This window comes from Balaenoptera borealis, assembly GCF_965194805.1.
Source record: "Balaenoptera borealis genome assembly, chromosome: 12".
NCBI lineage: Eukaryota > Metazoa > Chordata > Mammalia > Artiodactyla > Balaenopteridae > Balaenoptera > Balaenoptera borealis.
Genome location: NC_138869.1, coordinates 67,565,649 through 67,582,532, shown reverse-complemented (window position 1 = coordinate 67,582,532; position 16,884 = coordinate 67,565,649). Strand labels below are relative to the sequence as shown.

The 16,884-nt window shown below is 36.6% G+C and overlaps 1 protein-coding gene across 26 annotated transcripts in view; it reads left to right on the top strand.

Moving 5' to 3' along the window:
* Positions 1-16,884, top strand: part of MLIP (muscular LMNA interacting protein) — a 283,518-nt gene that overhangs the window by 175,202 nt on the left and 91,432 nt on the right. For 17 of the 26 annotated variants that reach the window (XM_082347126.1, XM_082347127.1, XM_082347120.1 and 14 more), the window contains 4 exons: positions 4,186-4,251; positions 4,335-4,418; positions 4,540-4,599; positions 16,232-16,276. In XM_082347126.1, the coding sequence (XP_082203252.1) occupies positions 4,186-4,251; positions 4,335-4,418; positions 4,540-4,599; positions 16,232-16,276 (255 nt within the window). The remainder of the gene's footprint in view (positions 1-4,185; positions 4,252-4,334; positions 4,419-4,539; positions 4,600-16,231; positions 16,277-16,884) is intronic. The other 9 variants (XM_082347139.1, XM_082347133.1, XM_082347136.1 and 6 more) reach the window with 3 other exon arrangements.

Genomic DNA, 16,884 nt, shown 5'->3' with positions numbered 1-16,884 from the left:
ATGGGGAACACCTATTACAGTGTGTGGGCATATATTCTCATAAAGACTTTGATTTACAGTGCTTGCTCCTAGTTCTTGCCTCTTAATTATAATGTCATGCTGAGCTCAGGAACTATTTTCTTCTAAAAGGAGATTCACTATGTCTCTTTTCAAAAACTGGGCCCCAAAGTTGGTTGTGCTGAGCAAAATATAACCACTTTTAATGAGACTATTTCTAACCATTAGTTAAGAATCTTTAAAAATAGGATTCAAAGCATGTTCCATTTATGCCTCACTTGGCTATCAGACAGTTTGGTAGAAAATATATGTTTTTTTAATAAAATTTTTTATTGGAGAATATTCTGAAAGAACTTCACTCAAAATGAATAAATCTAAAGAAACATCAATACAATCCTGCTGGCTAAGTTGTCAAAAAACAATCTATGGTCAGGTTTCACATTAATGGAGATTTAATATATTTTCTTTTAATACATTTTTGTACTACAGAGAAAAAACCTACTTTTTATGGCTGCTAGAAGGAGTGGATCAAGATGATATATTTGACAGAGAACTCCTTGTCAATAAAAAAATCAATTCTAGTGAATTTCAAGGCTATTCAAACTCAAAATAATCCCCCTTCCAAATTTTAATGCAGTTCGAGTATTGTCTCCATTTCAAAGTTTCAGCATTACTGACTGAATACTAGTTATCTTCCTTAATTTTCCAAGCATTCTGAGTAGATAGTTTTTTCATTCTTTGAGTAAATTTCAATACTTTAAGTAGCATAATAAAAGTTGTGTTTGCCTATAGTAATGTCCCACGAAGTAACCAAGATAATAACCTTATTTGATTTTGGCTGAAAAAATATTCGCTCATTATATTAACATGGATCACGTACTCAGATCTTTGATGGTAAACAAATTTAAGAAATATGGGAAAATAAATTGTTACTTAAAATATTCAGAGTTTAAACTCCTTCTCTAGAGCATTTTACCGAGGCATATTAAGATCATATTCTTTCTATGATTCATTTATTCATTTAACTCCATTTATTTGTCAGTCTGCCCTTTCAAATCATCCTAAAGATCTTTACTGAAGACATATCATGTGCTGTATCCTGAGACCACCAAGATAAATACCATAGTTTCCTAATTGTTATAGGGCAAATGGTCCAGTAGAGAGGAGATACAGTTGAAGAGTAATGATGATACAATATGCTTAAGGCATGTATGGAATGATGCGGTGCCCCAAGGAGGGAGGGGCAGATTTTGCCTGGTGCAAACGCCAAAAAACATTATACAGGAGCTGGATTAGGATTTTTAGGAAGAATACGAATTCTAAGTGAGCTGAGGGTGGAGGAGGGATAATCTAGGCAAAGTTAATAACTCATGCTTGGAAGGTCAGCACAAGTTCAAAGAACTCAAGTGATCCATTGTGGTTAAAGAGCAGCATGCAAGTGCGGAGTGGGTAGAAGGTGTTGTTGGAGAGCGAGGAAGAGCTAGACCAAGGTTCTCTCCTAAGGAGTTTGTTGTTAATCCTGGTCACTAATTAAATTTTTTCTTTTCCTTTTTTTTTTCCTTTTTTACTTTACAAGTATTTTCTCCCAGTCTATGGCTTTTATTTATTTATTTATTTTGGAGTACAATTGCTTTACAATGTTGTGTTAGCTTCTGCTCTACAATGAACTGAATCAGCTATATGTATACCTGTATCCCCTCCCTCTGGGTCATTAATTTCTGACTTTTTTCTTCTCTATAATGATCGTCATAGTTAGAAGCCATGTGTAGTGTAAAGCCTAAAATTAAAGCCCAATACTACCTGCTTGGCACCTGGTAGAATTGGGAGGGCCTCAGCTGGTCTAATTGCAAGCTCACCTCCCCACTCTGCTCCCCCAGATAAGGTCCCCTAACCCTCCCTATCAAACCGACCAGGTGCAGTGCCTACTTAATCAAACAAGCCGACCACACCTTTCTAAGGAAGCAGGAACACCTCACTCTCTTGATCCTACAAAACCTGCCTTCCACAGCCCCTGTTATTCACTGTTCCCCGAGCACAGGTCTTATGTGGCCCTGATGGAATGCACAGTTTCTTCCCCTGGGCCATGACCACCTCTGACTATTAAACTGCTGTTGATGGCATCTGTCCAGTGTCAGGTGTCATGTGTTTGGCCATCCCCATCACCACAGAGTGGGAAGCCCTTCCCTTCTCCCACCAACAGGGTAAATAGGAGATGATTAGAACACCATGTCAAGGAAAAATTAAGCTGTCTGAACACCAGCAAGGAGTTATCCTTATGACATTTTCTGTTCCTTGCTATCCATTACTCATGATTAATCAAAAATATAGAGGATGGAGGAAGAGAGGAAAAGAGAATTTTTTTATGGTAAGAAAGAGGCAGTCTCAAGGGTTTCTATTAGGTTATCATAGCCAATGTTTTATATTTTATTTAATGCAGAGAAATAGATTTTGAAAAAATGATTTTCAGATAGTATTTTCCTTTGTGAGTTATTGAAATAAGGGGGATAGCTTAACATAATAAATGTTTATTTCCTCCCCACATCACAGTGGGGTATAGCTCAACTTGGCCATTCAACATGGCTCTCTGTCAGTGACTCAGAGATGTAGTCTATTTCCATTTTGCATCTTAGGTATATGCTAATAAAACATTTGGTTGTATCGGGCAAAATAGAGATTAAGACACAAAGCACTATTAGGGATATAGAGGGTTACCTTATAATGACAAATCTTTAATTCATGAGGAAGGTATACTTCTTCTAATTACGAATGTAGCTAATAAAATGGTTTCAAACTACATTGAGAAAAATTGCTAAGATCACAGGGAGAAATTAACAGACTCACTACAATTCTGTGAGATTTTATGGTGACTTTCAATTAATTGATGACTTTCAATTATTAATAGAATAAGCACACAAAAGAAAGTGGTAAAACTAAGATGATTTGAAAAAAAAAAGAAAAATCTTGATCTGATAGATACATACACACACACACACACACACACACACACACACACACACACACACACAGAGCTCTGCAGCCAACAATTAGCGAATAGATGTTTTCTTTAGCATAAATGGAATATTTACAATTCTCTAATTTTTAATGGAATATTTACAATTAGAGAATAGATGTTTTCTTTAACATAAATGGAATACTTACAAAAAACTAATCATGTCTTATACCATAAATCTCACACTACCTAAGAAATGGCTATTTTGAGAAGTTCTATGGTTATAACTAAATAAGTAGGTAATTTAAAAATTGAGGGGAAAAAAACCCTTATATTTTAAAAAAAATAGAAAGAAAAACTACCTTAATGGAAATATCTAAAAATGTATTTAGAATTGAATGACAGTGACCATACAACATATCACAACTTGTAGAATGCAACAGAAGGGATTCTTTGAGGGAAAATAGGATAAATCCAAAGAATGTAGAAGGAAATAAATAGTAAAGATATGAACAGAAACTACTGAAATGGAATGTGAGTATGCCAAAGAAGATCAAAGCCAAAAGTTAGTCCAATTAAGAGATTAGAAATGGATAATTCTACATGGAATTTGATTAAGAACAAAAGCAGGTGGACACAAATAAATATTAGAAATGATGAAGGAGATGGACCAAGATGGCAACATAGGCAGCTTCTGAACTTCTCTCCTCCTAGGGACACATTGAATATAAAGCTGCACATGGAGAAATTCCCTCTGAGAGAAATCCAGAAACCAGCTGAGTGACTCCAGCATCTCAGATTAATAAGAAAATACCCATACAAAACCTAGCAGGAATGGCTGAGATACATTCTTGCCATCAACCCCATCCCTGGCACAGTGCCAAACAATTGGGAGGGAAACCCCAGCTCCCAACTTTGCCCTGAGGTTTTAGGCTGCACATCTAATGTCCCAGCCTTTAAGCCTCCCACCCAAGGGACAAGCCCCCAAAATACTTAGCTCCAAAAGCCCATGGGGCTTGTGCCCACAAGAACTACAAGACTCCTTATATTGGAGATACTAGTTCCACAGGAGAAAGTAGGCAGTTGTGGACAATGCCTCCAGGTCAGAGAATAGCTCATCAAATGTTTCAAAGATATTTCTTCTTGAGACATACAGGGCTTTCTTTGAATTCAGACTTTACTACATGTATATTTGACTAAAATCCTCACATGAGAACTATTTCATTTATTATCACTAGGCACTAGACGAACCAGCCAAGACAGAGAGCATCTCCAAGGACAACACATTAGATCCACCTCTGGAGGTAATGGCTTCAGATCACCCCTGCTTTTGAAATGCAATCCCGAAACTCATTGCTAACCCAGTACCTGGTTTCAATTCTTCCAGTTGTGTTCCCCTGAACAGCTCAGGCAGCAAACTGAAGAGCTCTGTGCTACCATTGATAAGGTCTTACAGGATTCCTTGTCTATGGTAATGCCTTAGACTAGACCGTGCAATTCAAGCCTTTGCTTTGCTTCACTTCATTTCCTGCTGCTTGGCTAGGATGGATGCATCATAAGCTTGTCCTTTTTTTTTTTTTTTTTTTTTCTAGCATTCTTCTGATTCTCCTTCAAGTTCCCTACAGACATTTTTGGGTTCTGACACAATCAAAGTATGTATGTATTTAATATAATTTACTGAACCATAAGAATTACTAGATTAATGATTTTTAAACTGCAGGTCAAGGCCCAGTAGTGATTTGGGAAATTAGTGGATAGCAACTAGCATTGTGTTTCTTTTTGTTTTTTGTTTGTTTATTTGTTGTTAGCAAACAGCATATTAAAAATAGAATAATAAGAATATAAACTATCAATCAAACTGTATTATTCCAAGCAGTGAGTAGGTATTGTTGACATTTATTTCAATTCATTTGCATGTACAGGTATAGGCATGTGTATATAGGTTGCAGTAAAATCTATTTCTAACTGTAGGTCAAGTTCAAAACAGTTTGAAAGCCAAAGTATTAGACTGTGTTGTTATATGTTGGCATTTAAGATATAGAACTGTATGTAGAATTTGTGACTTATTCTCATCCCAAACCATAGCTTCAGTCCTTATGTAATTCAGAGCCCTTAGACTTGTAGAAACTGAAAATGAGGTAGACTAAAGTAGTGTTAGTCTTAGGGATTTAATACTGGTATTATTTCTGGAATTCTTTTCTTTTGGTTAACTGAATTTATTTCATTGTTCGTTGACTCAGAGGGACAGAATCCTGGATATTTTAGATCATTTGAGGATTACTAAAGCATTGTTATAATTGAATATTTAAGTACTCCCTTCTTATCATGTAGCCTTTTTCATTTGTTGGGATGAAATATTACATTTCTCCAAGTTATTATTTTTTGAATGCTTTGTACGGATCTACTTACCCAAATTTCAAAATGATTGTGGTTTTTCTTTTATTGATAATTGTTAGGCTTTTTTGGTCAGTCTTATTTTCTCTCTTGGAATTAGTATAAATACTTTTTGCATATTCTTTTTCAAAATTGGACAGTGTATGTATAAAGTAGATTTTATTTTATTTTACTTATTTAAAAATTGTTATTAAAGTTGATTTACAAAGTTGTGTTTAAAATAGATTTTAAATGTACAGAATTGCCTATAACTAAAAGAGTATTTCTAATTTTCAATTGGAACATTATAGACAAATATCCTTTAATAATGATGTAGAAGCCAGGTAATCACTCATTGTCAATATTATTATATTTTAGTAAAGAGAACCTGCAAATGGATACTTATAGCTTCTCTACTTGTAACCTGTTTTGTATATTCTTTAAGTCTTTTAATCTAAAGATAGAAAAGTTTGATTTACCAGAGACTATATAAATTTTAAATGTATTTTTTTCTCATTTCATTTGTTGGACATGTAAAAATACCCCCATATTATATTAAATGTAATAGGAATAGGACTTAAGTAACATATGAGTAATAGCCTGTATTATTGATTTATTTAACAAATATTTAATGCTTATAGTGTTAAAGATACATTATTCTAGGCCATTCAATTTAAGGCAATTATTTCATTTAACAAATATTTATTAGTGCTTACTATGGGCTTGGCACTGTGAGGTACTATCGTGACAAGTGTGAGCAAGGCAGAGTAATCGGAGAGGCGTACTTTTTTTTTTTAATTGAAGTAGAGTTGATTTACAATGTGGTGTTAGTTTCAGGTTACAGCACAGTGATTCAGTTATACAAATATACAGATATGTATTCTTTTTCAGATTCTTTTCCCTTATAGGTTATTACAAAATATTGAGTATAGTTCCCTATGCTATACAGTAAGGCCTTGTTGTTTATCTATTTTATATATAGGAGTATGTATATGTTAATCCCAGCCTGCTAATGTACCCCTCCCCACACCCCCTTTCCCCTTTGGTAACCATAAATTTGTTTTCTATGTCTGTGGGTCTGTTCTGTTTTGTAAATAAGTTCATTTGTATCTTTTTTTTTTTTTAGATTCCACATATAAGTGATATCATATGGTATTTGTCTTTGTCTGACTTACATAAGTTAGTATGATAATTGCTAGGTCCATCCATGTTGCTGCAAATGGCATTATTTCATTATTTTTTATGGCTGAGTAATGTTCCATTGTATATATGCACCACATCTTCTTTATCCATGCATCTGTCAACAGACATTTAAGTTGCGTCCATGTCTTGACTATTGTAAATAGTGCTCCAATGAACATTGGCGTGCATGTATCTTTTCAAATTGGAGTTTCCTCTGGATATATGCCCAGGAGTGGGATTGCAGGATCATATGGTAGTTCTATTTTTAGTTTTTTAAGGAACCTCCATACTGTTCTCCATAGTGGTTGCACCAATTTTCATTCCCACCAACAAGGTAGGGGGGTTCTTTTTCTCCACGCTGAGAGGTGTACTTTGGATATAGCGATCCGAAAGTAGGATTCAAACTGAGACCATGAAGGAAAGAAGCCAGTCATAGAAAGATCAGGGAGAATAGCTTTCAGGAAGAGGAGTAAGCATGTGCAAATATCCTGTCAGGAAAGAGCTTAGTGTGCATGAAGGCCAGTGTGGTTGCAGTATGGTGAACAGTGTGAAATGAGGTGAGAAAGGGGTGTAGGGACGGTGAGGATATTTACATGCCATGCCATGAAGTTTGGATTCCAGGGAAAATGGGAAGATATAAAAATATGGGGGGAATAATATGAAACCATTGAGAAAGATGGCTGATGGCTGCTGTGAGGAGGCTACCGAGGTCAGAGGAAACATGACGGTGGCCTGGTGCAGAGGAGCTGCAGAGAAGCACTGGGTATGAAAGAGATATTGCAGCCTTGCTTGGGTTTGGATGTGTGCAGAGAAGGAGAGGAGAATCGTGGAAGAGCTCCCGCTCTTTGCCTCGACTGTAGACAAACGTGAAGGAGGCTCAGTGTGGTAGAGGGAAGAGGGTTATGTTTATTTGGATAGGATAAGTTCAAGATGTGTGTCAGGAGGCCTTAAACCTGTGTGCTGGAGCTGGTAGGATGGATCGGGGGATGACTGGTACGTCGATGCTGTGGACACCCTGTACGGAGCTCCCAGGAACAAAATATTGCAGGTCCAATCAAGAAGAATGAAAATCTATTGTGGTCAGAGCAGTGTGGTAACATGGAAGCTACAAGAGCACAGTGTTTAAGAGAGTGTGATCGTGGTGATTGTTGCCAAGAAAAAGAGAATGAATAAGGCTAGAGAAGCGTTCATAAGATTTGACTTTGATTTTGAAACTATATTGCTATTGCTTACGTATTTATTCTCATCGTTTTGATTTTTCTAGCCTTTAGTAGCCCATACAGTCCTTGTGAACCTGAGGCTGTTCTTTTTAGTCTCATATGAAAATTGTGACCTTATATATTGATACATAACATATATGTAATTTTTAATTCATGTTTTCCCAGATGTATCTTTTATTACTTTTTTCTATTATTATTATTGTTTTACTATTTTCTATTACTTTATTTTTTTATCTTTTTGTACACTCATCTTATTTTCTTCAAGACAACATATTTCTAGATATCACTTTTATAGTTGATCTGAAATTCTGTTTATCTGGGACCTTAAACCATTAACAATTACTGTAATTCTTCTTATATTAGGACTAATATCTCCTATCTTATTTTATATTTGCTACTTGAACTGTTTTCTTTTTTGACTTTCCTGCTTTCCTTTGGATATTTTGATATTTACTGGTTTGAAAATTTTGAAAATTTTACTTTACATTTTTGTTACTTTTCAAATTTATGTCTAAATTATTAAGGACAATAATTATGCTTATTTTCCTATCAATTTTAAAGCTTACATATATCTTTTTCTAAACTTAAGTTCCACAGCATTTTTCACTTTCCTGTTGTTTTTAATCAAGATTGATCGATCTATTTATCTATCTATCTATACATATGTATGTAGACATAGTTTGTTAGTATTTTTTGGACATCTAGATCTGAATTTTAATGGTTATATTTTTCTTGATTTCTTCCTTATTTAGACACTTATACTTTATTTAGATCCTCATTTCTTACACATTCATAGATTTTCCTGGATTTATTTTTCTTCTTGTTGACCTCTTTGTTGTATTCAATAAGGTCTTTTTGTATTGATTCTATTGCCTGTGTTCCTGAGATTATCATTATTTTGCCCTTTTATTTATTTATTTTTAGTTAAATTTATTTGTTTATTTTTAATAGATCTTTATTGGAGTATAATTGCTTCACAGTACTGTGTTAGTCACTGTTGTACAACAAAGTGAATCAGCCATATGCATACATATATATCCCCATATCCCCTCCCTCTTGAGCCTCCCTCCCACCTTCCCTATCCCACCCCTCTAGGTCATCGCAAAGCACAGAGCTGATTTCCCTGTGCTATGCTACTGCTTCCCACTAGCTATCTATCTTACATTTGGTAATGTATATATGTCGATGCTACTCTCACTTTGCTCCAGCTTCCCCCACCCCCAACCTCCATGACCTCAAGTCCATTCTCTATGTCTAAGGCTTTATTCCTGCCCTGCCACTAGGTTCATCAGTACCATTTTTTTTTTAAATTTTAGATTCCATATATATGCGTTAGCATACAGTATTTGTTTTTCTCTTTCTGACTTACTTTACTCTCTGTGACAGACTGTAGGTCCATCCACCTCACTACAAATAACTCAATTTTGTTTCTTTTTATGGTGAGCGATATTCCATCGTATATATGTGCCACATGTTCTTTATCCATTCATCTGTGGATGGACATTTAGGTTGGTTCCATGTCCTGGCTATTATAAATAGTGCTGCAATGAACATTGTGGTACATCTCTTTTATTTAAAAACATTTTTTAAAATTAATTTATTTAATTTATTTATTTTTGGCTGCATTGGGTCTTCATTGCTGCATGCGGGTTTTCTCTAGTGTGGTGAGTGGGGGCTACTCTTCATTTCGGTGCGTGGGCTCCTCGTTGCAGTGGCTTGTCTTGTCGCGGAGCATGGGCTCTAGGCAGGTGGGCTTCAGTATTTGTGGCACGTGAGCTCAGTAGTTGTGGCTTGTGGGCTCTAGAGTGCAGGCTCAGTAGTTGTGGTGCACAGGCTTAGTTGCTCTGCAGCATGTGGGATCTTCCCAGACCAGGGTTTGAACCCGTGACCCCTGCATTGGTAGGTGGATTCTTAACCACTGCTCCACCAGTGAAGCCCACATGTCTCTTTTAGAATTATGGTTTTCTCAGGGTATATGCCCAGTAGTGGGATTGTTGGGTCATATGGTAGTTCTATTTTTAGTTCTTTAAGGAACCTCCATACTGTTCTCCATAGTGACTGTATCAATTTACATTCCCACCAACAGTGCAAGAGGGTTCCCTTTTCACCACACCCTTTCCAGCATTTACTGTTTCTAGATTTTTTTGATAATGGCCATCTGACGGGTGTGAGGTGATTGCTCATTGTAGTTTTGATTTGCCTTTCTCTAATAATTAGTGATGTAGAGCATCTTTTCATGTGCTTCTTGGTCAGCTGTATGTCTTCTTTGGTGAAATGTCTATTTAGGCCTTCTGCCCATTTTTTAATTGGATTGTTTGTTTTTCTGATATTGAGCTCCATGAGCTGTTTGTATATTTTGGAGATTAATCCTTTGTCCGTTGATTCATTTGCAAATATTTTCTCCCATTCTGAGGGTTGTCTTTTCATCTGGTTTATGGTTTCCTTTGCTGTGCAAAAGTTTTAAGCTTAATTAGGTCCCATATGTTTATTTTTGTTTGTTTGTTTGTTTTTATTAATTAATTAATTAATTTATGGCTGTGTTGGGTCTTCGTTTCCGTGCGAGGGCTTTCTCCACTTGCGGCAAGCGGGGGCCACTCTTCATCGCGGTGTGCAGGCCTGACTGTCACGGTCTCTCCCGTTGCAGAGCACAGGCTCCAGACACGCAAGCTCAGTAGTTGTGGCTCACGGGCTTAGTTGCTCTGCGGCATGTGGGATCTTCCCAGACCAGGGCTCAAACCCATGTCCCCTGCATTGGCAGGCAGATTCTTAACCACTGCATCACCAAGGAAGCCCTATTTTTGTTTTTATTTACTATTTTGTTTTCTATTTTGTTTTTATTAATCTAAGAGTTGGGTCCAAAAAGATCTTGCTGTGGTTTATGTCAAAGAGTGTTTTTCCTATGTTTTCCTCTAAGAGTTTTATAGTGTCCACTCTTACATTTAGATCTTTAATCTATTTGGAGTTTATTTTTGTGTATGTTGTTAAGCAGTGTTCTAATTTCATTCTTTTACATGTAGCTGTCCAGTTTTCCTAGCACCACTTATTGCAGAGGCTGTCTTTTCTCTATTGTATGTTCTTGCCCCTTTGTCGTAAATTAAGTGACCATATGTGCATAGGTTTATCTCTGGGCTTTGTATCCTTTACCATTGATCTATATTTCTGTTTTTGTGCCAGTACCATACTGTCTTGATTACTGTAGCTTTGTAATATAGTTTGAAGTCAGTGAGCCTGATTCCTTCAGCTCCGTTTTTCTTTCTCAAGATTGCTTTGGCTATTTGGGGTCTTTTGCGTTTCCATATGAATTGCAACATTTTGTGTTCTAATTCTGTGAAGAATGCCATTGGTAGTTTGATAGGGATTGCACTGAATCTGTAGATTGCTTTGGGTAGTATAGTATACTCATTTTCACAATATTGATTCTTCCAATCCAAGAACATGGCATATTTCTCCAACTGTTTATGTAATCTTTGATTTCCTTCATCAGTGTTTTATAGTTTTCTGAGTACAAGTCTTTCACCTCCTTAGGCAGGCTTATTCCTAGGTATTTTATGGTAGATGGGATTGTTTCCTTAATTTCTCTTTCTGATTTTTCGTTGTTACTGCATAGGAAGGCCAGAGATTTCTGTGCATTAATTTTGTATCCTGCACCTTACCAAATTCATTGATTAGTTCTAGTAGTTTTCCGGTGGCATCTTTAGGATTTTCTATGTATAGTATCATGTCTTCTGCAAACAGTGACAGTTTTACTTCTTTTCCAATTTGTATTCCTTTTATTTGTTTTTCTTCTCTGATTGTTGTGGTTAGGACTTCCAAAACTATGTTGAATAGGAGTGGTGAAAGTGGGCATCCTTGTCTTGTTCCTGACCTTAGAGGAAATGCTTTCAATTTTTCTCCATTGAGTATGTGGTTTACTGTGGGTTTGTCATATATGGCCTTTGTTATGTTGAGGTAGGTTCCCTCTATGCTCACTTTCTGGAGAGATTTTGTCATAAATCAGTGTTGTATTTTGTCAGAAGCTTTTTCTGCATCTATTGAGGTGATCATATGGTTTTTATGCCTTAATTTGTTAATATGGTGTATCACATTGATTGATTTGCATGTATTGAAGAATCCTTGCATCCCTGGGATAAATCCCACTTGATCATAGTGTATGATCCTTTTAATATGTTGTTGGATTCTGTTTGCTAGCATTTTGTTGAGGATTTTTGCATCTATGTTCATCAGTGATATTGGTCTATAATTTTTTTTGTGATATCTTTTCTGGTTTTGGTATCAGTTAAATCTATCTGGTCTATTGTGTTATTTAAAGCTTTTGTTTCCTTATTTATATTCTGTTTGGATGATCTGTCCATTGGTGTAAGTGGGGTGTTAAAGTCCCCTTCTACTATTGTGTTACTGTCGATTTCCCCATTCATGGTTGTTAACATTTGCCTTATGTATTGAGGTGCTCCTATGTTGGGTGCATAAACATTTATAATTGTTATATCTTCTTCCTGAATTGATACCTTGAACATTATGTAGTGTCCTTCCTTATCTCTTGTAACAGTCTTTATTTTTAAGTCTACTTTATCTGATACGAGTATTGCTACTCTAGCTTTCTTTTGATTTCCATTTGCATGGAGTATCTTTTTTACATCCCCTCACTTTTAGTCTGTATGTGTCTCTAGGTCTGAAGTGGGTGTCTTGTAGACAACATATATACAGGTCTTGTTTTTGTATCCATTCAGCCAGTATGTGTCTTTTGGTTAGGGCATATATACCATTTACATTCAAGGTTATTGTCGATACGTATGTTCCTATTACCATTTTCTTAATCGTTTTGGGTTTGTTTTTGTGGGTCTTTTTCTTCTCTTGTGTTTCCTGCCTAGAGAAGTTCTTTTAGCATTTGTTGTAAAGCTGGTTTGGTGGTGCTGAATTCTCTTAGGTTTTGCCTATCTGAAAAGCTTTTGATTTCTCTGTCGAACCTGAATGAGATCCTTGCTGGGTAGAGTAATCATGGTTGTAGATTTTTCTCTTTCATCACTTTAAGTATATCCTGCCACTCCCTTTTGGCCTGCAGAGTTTCTGCTAAAAAATCAGCTGATAACCTTATGGGGATTCCTTTGTATGTTATTTTTTGTTTTTCCCTTGCTGCTTTTAATATTTTTACTGTGAATTTAATTTTTGTTTTTTTGATTAATGTGTGTCTTGGTGTGTTTCTCATTGGGTTTATCTTGTACGGAACTCTCTGTGCTTCCTGGGCTTGGGTGACTTTCCTTTTCCATGGGAAAGGATTATAGTGGGAAGTTTTCCACTATAATCTTTTCAAATATTTTCTCAGACCCCTTCTTTTTCTCTTCTTTTTCGGGGACCCCTATAATTTGAATGTTGGTGTGTTTAGTGTTGTCCCAGAGGTCTCTGAGCTTGTCTTCAATTCTTTTCATTCTTTTTTTTTTATTCTGCTCCTCGGCAATTATTTCCACCATTTTGTCTTCCAGCTCACTTACTCGTTCTTCTGCCTCAGTTATTCTGTTATTGATTCCTTCTAGTGTATTTTTAATTTCAGTTATTGTGTTGTTCATCTCTGTTTGTTTGTTCTTTAGTTCTTCTAGACCTTTGTTAAACATATCTTGTATTTTCTCAATCCATGCTTCCATTCTGTTTCCAAGATTCTGGATCATCTTTACTATCATTACTCTGAATTCTTTTTCAGGTAGATTGCCAATATCCTCTTCATTTATTTGGTCTTGTAGGTTTTTACCTTGCTCCTTCATCTGTGATGTATTTTTTGCCTTCTAATTTTTTTTTTTTTTTTTTTTTGATGAGTGGGATTGTGTTCCTGTCTTACTGGTTGTTTGGTCTGAGGCTTCCAACACTGGAGTTTGTAGGCTGTTGGGTATACCTGGGTCTTAGTGTCAAGATGAGGACCTTTGGGAGACCTCACTCTGATGAATATTCCTTGGGGTCTGAGGTTCTCTGTTAGTCCAGTGGTTTGGACTCAGAGTTCCCATCACAGGACCTTTGGCCTGACCCCCGGCTTGTGAACCAATATCCTGCAAGCTGTGCAGGGTAGCAGAAAAAAAAAAAACAGAACAATAACAAAGTAAAAAATAAAATTAGACTAAGAAACTAACAGATATGTTAGAAAGAATATAAAAATTAAAAAATAGATGAAACAACAACCAGAAGGGACAACAGAACCATAATAGTAAGAAAGAGGAGGAGAAAAAACTCAAAAAGGTGGAAAAGGCCTTGGCTGTGGAGGGCAGGTCCTAAGCAAGGGTGGGGTTTGGGCAGTGGGTGGGACCTATGCTTAAGACCCACAGGGCTGGAAAAGGCCCTGGGAGGTGTGGGGGGTGGGGCTTAGACTTAATGGAACAGAAGGGGCCCAGGTGTGCCTCCCACCTCTGGTCTCAGAGAGCAGGGGACCCCACCTGGTAGCCGAGCAGGCTTCCCAGGCTCAAGTAGGCAAAGCAAATGCCCTCCGTGCCTCTCCTGCTCCTTTGGTCCTGGAGGTGCCCTCCCTCCTGCTTCTCTTGTTCTCCCCCCAGCCTCCATCCTATGCCCCCAGGACCAACGCAGCCCAGAGGGTGACTCTGAATGCATAGGACGTGGCCCAAGAGCTGGGCAGACTTCCCCAGCTGATTGGGCAGGAGAAACTCTGGGTACATTCCCCCCAATCTGAGCCCCTGAGGGTCCCTCCACTTGGGAACCCCTCCCCCCTCTCAGCTACCCCTCAGGGGCACCCATCCTGTCTGGCCTCCACTTCTCCTCCCCCCTCAGTCCCCCCACATCCTACCGGTTTGCTTGGGGGTTCCTCTCATTTCCTTGGGCATTGAGGTCCCCCACCAGTGTCCAGCATGTGCCCTAGTTGTGGGGAGACATGAACTCCACATCTTCTCACACTGCCATCTTGACTCTGTCCCCCCCCTTCTTTTAAAGTATAGTTTTGCTGGATGTAAAATTATAGGTCCCCTCTTTTCAACAGCTTTTTGTCTAGGTTCTTTTTTAATCAACAACATAACTTGTGAAGTATTTTGTCAGCATGATATTTACTCCTCTGCTACAGAGTGATCATTTACAGAGTGGCACTGTGATCTTTTAGAATTTTATCTTTATCTATGATGTTACTGATTTTTCCTATTATGTGTCTAAATGTTCTTTGTTTTTCTCTTATGTATCTCTTTGATCTCTCATCTAAAGTTTTCACTCTTTTTTTCCCCTTACATTTAAGATCGTTTTAGTCATTATTTTTTTTCAAACATTTCTTTCCTCCTAGGACTCTTACTAGACTGATTTTGTCACCTTTGCTTCTGTATTCTATGTCTCTTAATCTTTAAATATTTTCTTAATTTATTGCTTCCTAATGCCTCTAAGAGAATTCATCAATCTGATATTCCAGTTCAAGTATCTGTTCAGTATCTATTATATTCTTCAGTCCCTATGTTCAGTTCTCTATTATAGCTTATATAGTTCTGTTTTAAAAGTCAGGTTTATTGAGGTATAATTTACCTACTATAAAATTTTCCCCTTTAGTATACAGTTCTATGAGTTTTGACAAAGCATAGAGTTGTGTAACCTCCACCATATCCAAGATATAAAACTTCCATCAAAAGAAAAAGTTTCCTTGTGCTCCTTTGTAGTCTATTCCTCCCTGCAACCCAAGTGCACTTGCATGTATCCATAGCTAATTTCTTATTTTTTATTGAAATATTGTTGATGTACAATATTATTTCAAAATTTTTAATGAAATCAGTTAGCTTGGTTGAGAGAGTTTCCTCAGCCATGTTTTGCATCTCCAGTACAAATTTAGAGAAAATATATGACACGGTCCATCATATATAGGTTTTTGTTGTTGTTGTTAGTTTCTGTGAGTTTGTCACAAGGAGAGAAGGAAGCAAGATAAATTAAGGTACTATTAAAATGGCTGAGAATATGAAACATGTAATGAGAGAGGCAGTAAAGCCATAACGGAGCTGGGAAGGCTCATTGATTTTGAAGTCTCAGTGAGGCTGAAGAAATGTTTTGGGATATTTGAGAAATGAAGATGGTAGATGGGAGGTAGAGTTCTAAGAGGAGGATGTGAAAATGAAATTTCAAAAGTTTTCCATTTTATTTGTGAAGGTAACATCTAGGAATGGTCCTGGGAGCAGAAGATTGAAATGGAGTGGATAAGAGTATCTTTGGAGTTGAGTAGCTCAAAGAATTGAGGGGATAGAGACTTCTGTGTGAATTTTGAAATTGCCAAAATTACATAAGGGACTATTATGATCCATGAATGAACATCATCAATAAATAAGATAAAATTTCCTAGAAAGCTGATCAATAACAGCAATGAAAAAAATAATAAAGTGATAGTGTTTAATGAAATAATTTTCAAAGGGACAGGTGGGTTTGTAAAGAAAAGAGGGAGTAATGGCTAGAAAGTCTTAATAGGAAAAAAAAAGGTGAACATATTTATCCCAGAAGTTGAATCTTTTAACATTTTCTTGATTACTTCAGTACTGTAATTGTTTTTATTTTCATATAGACACCTACAACTCTTCCGAGAGCAGCTGGTCGAGAAACCAAATATGTAAGTCGCTTTATAATTATACATACTGCTTTTTAAATGGGTGCATGTGCATGCTTTGGAGAGAACTCAATTATATAGTCATTTAAATTGAATTAGTTGAATTTTTCATAAATGGAAGGGGTAGGATGGTATGATTGGCCCAGAGGTGGAAAATCAGGTTATGTCAGGTAAGTTTATTGAATAAATTCCTTCTTAAGTGAGGTCTCATTTGATTAGTTTGGCTGAATCAAACAGAATTCTAACACCTGCTTTCTGTCTTTCTAATTATCAAGGCTTAGATGACATTTTCATTTCTGTAATGGTTTATCATGCTTATTATGAAAGAGTCAACTCATATAGTTGAAACATTAAGATTTGTCTGTTTCTAATAGGATTGCCAATTTATTTGATTTGGACTAGTTTGTTGCTTTCTTTCATTTAAATTTTTTTCAAATAAATCAATTTCCACCTATGAGCAAAAATATAGTAATAATTGGTACGTAGGTATAGACTCACACACTTGATTCAATTAATTGTGGGTATCTGGCTCCGAATGTCCTAGATGCACACACACACACATAGCCTCATCCCATTCCTATTCTTTATTTACCTAATAATCCATCATGTGG